Genomic DNA, 10,253 nt, shown 5'->3' with positions numbered 1-10,253 from the left:
ATGCTGAAAATTCAGCTTTGATCACAGAAATAAATTACATTTTAAAATAATTTAAAATGGAAACCCTATTTTAAACTGTAATAATATTTCACAAGATTACTGTTTTTACTGTATTTTTACATAAAAGGCTTCCCAAACTTTCCAAACTTTTGAGCAGTAGTATATATGTGTATATATATATATATATATATATATATATAGAAAGTTTTTGTTCCATACTTTCATGCTCCTGAGCTACATACTCCTGGGTATTATGTTTTGGATTTATTACATATGAACAGTCTTTATTCTTTTCATCAGGAATATTCCAGAGACTGTGTGAAAATGGAAAGATAACTCTTGATGAGAGTGAGGTAATCCTTGTGTAAACATTTTTTTTTTCATATTTCCAAACACATACACGTGCTTATAGTTCATATATTTACAACCTGTTTGTGTGTATCTGTGTTTTAGTGGATAGGACTCACCATGTACTCATGAGGGAATGTCTGCTTGCCAGGAGGATTGCCAACAAACGCAAGAAGCGATGTGAAAAGAAAATATCAGTTTGGTGATCAAAAACAATCAGCGATTTAGGCAATCTAAACATTTATTTCTTTTCTTTATTTTTAGCAAATTGTGATGGTTATACCATTTCTTCTTTGCCCTTTTATCCCTCTATTAAAATGCTTTTCTCTTTTTCTTAAAATTCATTTGATATACCCATTTTATATGATCAAACTGTTTGTAGTAATTCCCAAAAATCTGTCTATTTTGACTGTTTGAAAAGTTATGCATGTGATGTATATATTTCTCATTGTACACACTTAGAGTCACTGTTGGTGTAAAGCAAATTATTTTAATACTAGTTTTGATGTTATTGTGCTTGTGAAGTAAGACTATTTCTCAACACAACATCGTATAAGGGGACTTTAGGCCACATGTAGGTCTACAATACATGGAAAGATCTATCTATTTGCAGTCATTTTCATCTAAATGACAGATGCTTCGGCTCCTGCAGAACTTTGAAACATGATTGACATGCCAGGAAATGTGTTTTGGTGTCAGTTTGTGTCCATTGTTTGTCTGATATCAGCCACATTGATAACATCCACACAAGAGAAAATATTCAGCTGTCTTTTGAACAATTCTAATGTATACTGAACTCTAGTTTTAGATATAAACTATTGATTTTAAAAACACTTGAATGAAAATTGTTCTAATTGTATAAATAGCTATATGGATTTAATTACTTTGTCTTTAGCTTGTAAATTTAGTGCTTTAGTGTATATTTAGTGTAAGCATGACTTTTTTAATTAGTAATATTTTCAACGCAAAAGTAAATATGCAAATAATGTGGTTATTTCAACAGTTGTGCTGTTCCTTAATGTGCAGTTACATTTACCTTTGCTCGAGAACATTTCATTTCGTTAGTCCTGACAAAGTCATAAAATATTTTTTAAATCTCAAAATGTGCAGATTTAAACAACCGTAGATTGTGAATCTTGCTGTTTTGTTAAGTGTTTTGTGTGGGATGTTTGTATAAGTGAAAGGCAAATGTTAGACTATTATCTACTTTAGTCAGTCTTTCAAGGAGATCGAGTTTGGAATGTTGTAATTCTGGACCATGACATCACATACTGTAGGTGTGAGGCATTTGAATATTCTTTACACACTGACATGCTTTACCTTATGAAGTCGCCTGAATTGCAGGAAAAATAATCTCTACACAAAGTAAGGGGTGGGATGAATGCAAAAAGAAAATAAAATAGTATTCCACTTGTGTCCAGCACACAACCAGACACGGAGGAAAAAATTGTCTTTTACTGTAACTTTCTGACCAACCAGATTCTTGCAGGTGTGATGTATATCTTCCTTTTATCCTTTTAATTAATTAATTAATTTTAACTAATCCATTTTCAAAAATGAATTATGCATTAAATATTTATTTTTGTTGAAACATGATTAATAGAAGAACACTAGATAAGCTTTAAAACAGTTGTAACTTTTTTTAGTTTTAACTTTTGCTTTATTGTACTGATACTTGAGTATTATAACACTCAGTAACAGAGACAGGATAATATGAAAGTAGACAGTCACAGCTCAATTCAGGTAAATAACAAACTTTTTAAATATAAAATGTGAGACCTTTTTTTTCATATATTGTGATGAGGGTTGTCCTACCAATCCTGTTAAGTTCTATCAGAAAGACTCAGAGGGAAGGTAAACGTTTACATGGTATTTATTCCGTAAAGTGTTAACGGATGTTGGTGAGTGAGTTACAATAATTAGTGAATAGTTGTATAGAAAGATTCTTTGGCATAGGCCCCGTCCTTTGTCCAAATCCTGGGGATGCAGATTTGGCTGATCCTGCCTGAAGATGAAGGCAGGGGCGGAGCCTACCCCCTATGGATGGACAGGGCCAACCTGTTGGTGGTGGTGGGGAGGATGGAGGGGAACGTCGGCGACATCAACTGGGAAATGGAAACAGAGTTCAGTGCTTATATACTCCAGGTGTCAAGCAGTGATTGGCCAGACCTGTTAGTATGAATGAATGACGTGTCATTGGAGTCTTCCTGACAAAATTTGCACTGACGCTTCCATTTCCTGGGCCAGGACTTTGATGATTCTGTCTGAACAGGAACTAGTGTCACCTGGTAAACCATTCTTCACTATTGATGGAATGTCCAGGCTTGATTACAAACAAGGGTCCAAACTGGGTAAATCTGGGTTTATTTGAATACAGTACGAAATGGGCTCTATAAGCGGTCATTATCTCAGTTTCTAAGTAGCATTACACATAAATCAAAATAACCATGTCTCCTCGTCTTTTAACCTCAAAAGATGAAGAGACATAATTTATGACGAAAGATACAGTATCATAATCCAAGTCATTCCAGCTGGTCAGACATTCAGCAACAATTATGTACGCATGTTTCACTTCAGGGTTTAATACCTATTTGATATCAGAATGTTTATGAATCTGTAAATTAATTTGATTAAACTCTTTTTAACCCTTACCCTTTTTCCTATATATTTGTCTCTGTGTGTAATTTGTCTTTGTAATGTAGGGAGGCGACAACGGAGTTGGAGGATCCAAATGCAAGGCTTTATTCTAAAGAGCGTGGTCAAAACAGGCAGGGACAAAATACCGCAAAACAGTTACATCCAAGGCACATGCAAAAGAGTAATCCACAAAACAGGCAACGATCAGGGTAGGCAGCAAACAATCAGAATCAAGGAACCAGTCAAGGGTCAAAAACACTAAGGCAAGGCAAGAAAACAAGGAACTAGGAAAGCACAGGAAAAACTCAGCCATGTGTGTGTGAAAGTGTCTGACTTAAATAGTCCTCCTGATAGGAAATGGGAGGAGTCTGAGATTAGTTCCTAGGCAGGGGTTATGGGAAATTGAGTCCGGGATGGAGGTCTGATCCAGGTAGAGACTGTGACGATCTTACAGTTCTGGCGATTTGGGAAATGGATTGATGTTGTCATTGATGATCTGCTTCCAACAATTGATGACAAGCTCATTTTTGTGGGTTTGAAAACAACTAATGAGTTTTGGCCTGCCTTACTGGAGAAAGCTTATGCAAAGTAGGTGCCAGCAGATGCTGTGACATAAAGACGGAATTAATGTACTTATTGTTTCTTGTCTCTAGAATATTGATGTGTGAAACATATGCATGATCTTAACTTTGATCTGTCCCTCTTAATAGATTTGTATGTTGTTGTGAGAAGGAACACTGTAACATCTATAAACATTGACAGTGCTCATTACATCATATTCACTACATTACAGAATGTCTGTGACATTGTAGCATTTACACAGCACCATAAAATTGTTCTGACATTACAGGGTGTGCGGATCTTATGCAGACCTAGATGGCGGATTCATGTCTGAGGCCCTGATGGACTTCATTGGTGGGGTGCACATGCAGTTTGTGTTGAATGAAGCTCCTGCTTATCTGTGGGACATTATGGATCATGGAGCCAATTCACAAACCCTCATGGGCTGTGCTTCTTATCATGGGGTAAGACCTCTCATAATCCTGGATTCAATGCTTCATTGACAAATACTGTTGGCTTAAACCAATGATATAGAGATATATGTACTCAGGATTTACCAAAGTGCTTCTAAGAACTGAGAGTCATGACCCGAATCAGACAGGTGGAGTTATACAAAAGTTCACTCTTGAACATTGCTCGACCAGTCAGATTCCAGGACCAGAGATGCTATTATATAAAAAGGCTAGTTAAAAAAAAAAGAAAGAAAGAAAGAAAGAAAATTGTTTCCTCACTTACTCCCCCATAAGACTTCCATTCTTGAAACACAAATTGTCTTTATTTGCAAGTAAGACAAAAATAATCATTTGCATGCTGTGAAACATGTTGGCCAACATTTTTTTTCTGTGGCAAATGTGAAGGATTTCAGTTTCTCAGGATGACAAAGACCCAGATGATCTTCTGCCAAACAACGTCGGCGACATCAACTGCGAAAATGAAACAGAGTTCAGTGCTTATATACTCCAGGTGTCAAGCAGTGATTGGCCAGACCTGTTAGTATGAATGAATGACGTGTCATTGGAGTCTTCCTGACAAAATTTGCACTGACGCTTCCATTTCCTGGGCCAGGACTTTGATGATTCTGTCTGAACAGGAACTAGTGTCACCTGGTAAACCATTCTTCACTATTGATGGAATGTCCAGGCTTGATTACAAACAAGGGTCCAAACTGGGTAAATCTGGGTTTATTTGAATACAGTACGAAATGGGCTCTATAAGCGGTCATTATCTCAGTTTCTAAGTAGCATTACACATAAATCAAAATAACCATGTCTCCTCGTCTTTTAACCTCAAAAGATGAAGAGACATAATTTATGACGAAAGATACAGTATCATAATCCAAGTCATTCCAGCTGGTCAGACATTCAGCAACAATTATGTACGCATGTTTCACTTCAGGGTTTAATACCTATTTGATATCAGAATGTTTATGAATCTGTAAATTAATTTGATTAAACTCTTTTTAACCCTTACCCTTTTTCCTATATATTTGTCTCTGTGTGTAATTTGTCTTTGTAATGTAGGGAGGCGACAACGGAGTTGGAGGATCCAAATGCAAGGCTTTATTCTAAAGAGCGTGGTCAAAACAGGCAGGGACAAAATACCGCAAAACAGTTACATCCAAGGCACATGCAAAAGAGTAATCCACAAAACAGGCAACGATCAGGGTAGGCAGCAAACAATCAGAATCAAGGAACCAGTCAAGGGTCAAAAACACTAAGGCAAGGCAAGAAAACAAGGAACTAGGAAAGCACAGGAAAAACTCAGCCATGTGTGTGTGAAAGTGTCTGACTTAAATAGTCCTCCTGATAGGAAATGGGAGGAGTCTGAGATTAGTTCCTAGGCAGGGGTTATGGGAAATTGAGTCCGGGATGGAGGTCTGATCCAGGTAGAGACTGTGACGATCTTACAGTTCTGGCGATTTGGGAAATGGATTGATGTTGTCATTGATGATCTGCTTCCAACAATTGATGACAAGCTCATTTTTGTGGGTTTGAAAACAACTAATGAGTTTTGGCCTGCCTTACTGGAGAAAGCTTATGCAAAGTAGGTGCCAGCAGATGCTGTGACATAAAGACGGAATTAATGTACTTATTGTTTCTTGTCTCTAGAATATTGATGTGTGAAACATATGCATGATCTTAACTTTGATCTGTCCCTCTTAATAGATTTGTATGTTGTTGTGAGAAGGAACACTGTAACATCTATAAACATTGACAGTGCTCATTACATCATATTCACTACATTACAGAATGTCTGTGACATTGTAGCATTTACACAGCACCATAAAATTGTTCTGACATTACAGGGTGTGCGGATCTTATGCAGACCTAGATGGCGGATTCATGTCTGAGGCCCTGATGGACTTCATTGGTGGGGTGCACATGCAGTTTGTGTTGAATGAAGCTCCTGCTTATCTGTGGGACATTATGGATCATGGAGCCAATTCACAAACCCTCATGGGCTGTGCTTCTTATCATGGGGTAAGACCTCTCATAATCCTGGATTCAATGCTTCATTGACAAATACTGTTGGCTTAAACCAATGATATAGAGATATATGTACTCAGGATTTACCAAAGTGCTTCTAAGAACTGAGAGTCATGACCCGAATCAGACAGGTGGAGTTATACAAAAGTTCACTCTTGAACATTGCTCGACCAGTCAGATTCCAGGACCAGAGATGCTATTATATAAAAAGGCTAGTTAAAAAAAAAAGAAAGAAAGAAAGAAAGAAAATTGTTTCCTCACTTACTCCCCCATAAGACTTCCATTCTTGAAACACAAATTGTCTTTATTTGCAAGTAAGACAAAAATAATCATTTGCATGCTGTGAAACATGTTGGCCAACATTTTTTTTCTGTGGCAAATGTGAAGGATTTCAGTTTCTCAGGATGACAAAGACCCAGATGATCTTCTGCCAAACAATTCTTTGTTAACAAACATATAAATAGAAATGGATAAACTATATTCTTATTGTAGATACAAACTAGTTGGGTGAAAACACACTTTATACTAATGAAAACCGATCAAATTGTATCAATACTTGTATGAATTTAATTACATTTAATTTTCAATAGGCTGTAATATATGCAAAGTGAATTACTTGTGTGCTAGTGTATATTTACAGTACTTTAGATGTTGTTCTCTAAGAATTTACTATGAAGCATAAACAGTAGAGCATGGCACTAACAATAGATGCAATTTATGCTATGATACAGTGTAAGTTGCTTTGGATAAATGTTTCAAGTATAATGTAAATATAAGTGTAACTCAGGAAAATCTATAACAGGATAGAATTTGTTTAGGTCTAATAGAAAATATGGACAACTATATCCAAAGACCAGAACAGCAAGACATGTAGACATGCCACACAGGGACAGTCATCTAGAACTGTGAGATGCACAGATGCATTGAGCTGTGAGGGTATAAACACCTCTTAAATGATTTTAAAATGAAGATAAACAGTTTGGGTCTGGGATTTCTGGCGGCAGGGAATGTCATGTGGTAAATTTGCTGGACATGAATGTGACAGAGGTAACTTTTATCAAAGCATTTTAATATATTTGTATTGTTATTGTATTTCTGTCAGGAATCCTGACTGACAGAGGAGGAGCTGGGGAGGGAGGAGGGTAATTAGCTATTGAGCAATGCGAAAACTGCTGATAATACTGAGGGACCTTATATATGAATGCTTAGATAGGTGTCGTATTCCTATAGGTAGATGGGGATCAGCTGAGAGTCAGCTGATGCGAGCTTGACTAACTTGACCTGCCAGAACTAACGCTACGCTTGATTTCCCTCATTAAAAAAAAAAAAAATAATCCAGACAGATTTCAAAATGCCTCCTCCATCGGTTCCACATGGCATGTGCTTAAAAGTCGCAAATGACCACAACATGAAGGGTGGAATGGGCTTTGAAACAAATCCTCTGAAGTTCATGGATCAGGACTACAACTTTTTACAAGACTACTATCTCAAGACAAGACAGAGATTTGTTGATGAGATTTTCCCACCAGATCCCAGTTCTATTGGCGAAGGGCTGCTGGAGCCAGATGATATGGCCAGGGTGGAGTGGATAAGACCAACAGTATGTAGGCAGACCTGCGTTTTGCAACTGCATGTGTGTTCTGACAATATTGCACAAAATGTAAAAGGAGTGTAAAATATACACTTTTGTTGAAAGTTAAAAGAGTCTTTTTTAAAGTCAGCTGACTGTGACAAGCTAAATGCTTGAAATAATTAAAAAGACATTAATAAAATTGACCTCTAGTCACAGATATAGCAGATTCTGGTCATATTCAGAAAGATTAAAAAGATAATGCCATTATTAAAAACACCATCAGTCAAAATATCCCTTTCACAGAATGGATCAGTTGACCAATACTGAAGCTGTATTACTTAATTTCTTTCAGGTACTATATTCAAATTTGGCTGAATTTATTGTAAAGACAGTGTCCAGGTTTGACTATGCCCAAGGGAATGTAGGTATGTCTGGATAACATCAATTTTGTTGTTATAGACCAGGGGTGTCCAACCCAATGTTCTGCAGAGTTTAGCTGCAACCAGCTCCAACACACTTGCCTAGATGTTTCTAGTGAGTCTGAAGACTTTGATTAGCTGGTTTAGGTGTGCTTAATTATGGTTGGAGCAAAACTCTGCAGAACAGTGGCCCTCTAGAAGCAGGTTTGGACTGCTGTAAATCTTATGGCTCGTTTCCACCGAGCGGTACGGGTCAGTACAGTTCAGTACGGTAAATCCTAATCCAGCTTGTGTTTCCACCGCAAACAGTACTCTTACTTGATAGGCGTGGTGAATGCCGGAAAATAGCGATCAATGTCATTCTCTAAAATTACCAAAAATACACTGTTATATATATTTTTTTCATCCTGGGATTTTTAATGACCACAGAGAGTCAGGACCTCGGTTTAACGTCTCATCCGAAGGATGGTGCTTGTTGACAGTATAGTGTCCCTGTCATTATACTGTGGCGTTAGGACCCACACAGACCCCCTGCTGGCCTCACTAACACCTCTTCCAGCAGCATCCTAGTTTTCCCAGGAGGCCTCCCATTCAGGTACTGACCAGGCTCAGCCCTGCTTAGCTTCAGTGGGTAACCAGTCTTGGGCTACAGGGTGATATGCAAGAAATTTCAATATCGTGATAATACCGCATACCGTGATAAAAGCATTAGCAATTAATCGCAACATGAAAATGTTATACCGGCATATCCCTAGTTGGGAGTAAGGCATTACAAAAGTAATAATATTACAGTAGTATTTTATGTTTTGCTGTTACGTAGTAACATAACGCATTACTAATAAAATTTGGGTAATATTATTACTGGTTACAATCTCAGTAACGCAAGTTACAACAACATATTTTAACTCTAGAGGTACATGGGAGAATATTACTATGCTGCTGAGTTTGGTTCATAGGCTATTTGTGTGGCGCGGCGCTCTACGAAAGTCCACCGAAAGGAAACTGAGATGACAGAAATAAAAGTAAACAATCAATATAAAAGTTATTTTTCATATTGAAACTGTTGAAAATACAGTGGGGGGTTTGGTCACGTGACGAGAGTGATGCGAGACACTATGATCCAAAAGAGCACCTTTTGTTAAAAAAAGTTTCATTTCTTCGTTTAATATAAGCGAGTTTGTCTTTATTGTTGCTGTTTTCATTAAATGTAGCCTAACTAAATAAATAAATAAATAAAACAATGAACCACAAACTAAGTATTTGTTTTAAAAGAGGGAAAATACCTTAGGCTATTTATTTGGGTTACAACACAAGTAGACTATATCCGTCGTATTCATTTTATTAATAAAAGTTAGATGTTTAACATAGGCCTATGCGAATTTGCCATTGTACTATTTTATGGCTGATGTGTTTTAATTAATAGGCTAATAATGAACCACAAACTACGATCGTTTTAAAGAAAGGGGAAATCCAAAGACCGTTTATTTATTTGTGTCACTGTCCATGAACTTCCATCCACTTGCCACCAGAGGTCGCCCTCCCATTATATTGACTCTCACACCACACAGACTATTACACATCACCCTGGACTACATTTCCCATGCTCCATTGCGCTAAACACAAACTCACCTGAAACTTATCACACACAGCTGCTACCCATTACTCCCACTATAAGAATCGGTCTCAAACAACCATTCACTGCCGAGTATTGTTTAGCGCTTATCGCTCATCGTGTGATAGCGACGTTACAGAGCCATTTCAGAGTTTTGTCTAGGCTTTATGGAGTGTATGGGCTGCATACACCACCACTGAGACTCTTGAAATAGCGGCGCCTACTATAATGTTTCCAGAGGTGGCGGCTGATGCTGCAGAACCTCCCGAGGCGGCGGCGCTCGCTTCAGCTCCTGGCATGGTGGTGGCGCCCAACAATACACTTTCAGCCTGTCATGTCACGGTCGAAGGAACCGTAGATGAATGCTTTACCTGTCCTGTTAAGGAGGATGTTAATGAACTCTACCCCTGTCCTGATGTTACTACTGTAGAACCTCCAGAGGTGGCGGCATCTGCAGCAGAACCTCCAGAGGTGTCAGTGGTATTCACTTGTGAACTCTCGTCCTGCTCTGTTCCGGCCAAGGAGGCCGTCTGTGAACTTTCGTCCTGTTCTGTTCCGGCCAAGGAGGCCGTCTGTGAACTCTCTGCCTGTTCTGTTCCGGCCAAGGAGGCCGTCTG

At 38.1% G+C, this 10,253-nt stretch overlaps 1 protein-coding gene and 1 pseudogene across 2 annotated transcripts in view; both read left to right on the top strand.

Annotated features, from left to right (window-relative positions):
- LOC107739218 (calpain-1 catalytic subunit-like) overlaps positions 1-1,107 on the top strand; it is a 10,032-nt gene extending 8,925 nt beyond the window's left edge. For both annotated transcript variants that reach the window (XM_016551242.1, XM_016551243.1), the window contains exons 21-22: positions 301-353; positions 454-1,107. In XM_016551242.1, the coding sequence (XP_016406728.1) occupies positions 301-353; positions 454-480 (80 nt within the window). In that variant the 3' untranslated portion in view covers positions 481-1,107. The remainder of the gene's footprint in view (positions 1-300; positions 354-453) is intronic.
- Positions 1,108-5,903: 4,796 nt separating this feature from the next.
- Positions 5,904-10,253, top strand: part of LOC107739244 (calpain-1 catalytic subunit-like) — a 16,079-nt pseudogene continuing 11,729 nt past the window's right edge.

This window comes from Sinocyclocheilus rhinocerous, unplaced genomic scaffold (genome assembly GCF_001515625.1).
Source record: "Sinocyclocheilus rhinocerous isolate Xijiao unplaced genomic scaffold, SAMN03320098_v1.1 scaffold495, whole genome shotgun sequence".
In the NCBI taxonomy this organism is placed as follows: domain Eukaryota; kingdom Metazoa; phylum Chordata; class Actinopteri; order Cypriniformes; family Cyprinidae; genus Sinocyclocheilus; species Sinocyclocheilus rhinocerous.
The sequence above is the reverse complement of the archived record's forward strand: the minus strand, read 5'-3'. Positions and strand labels throughout refer to the sequence as shown.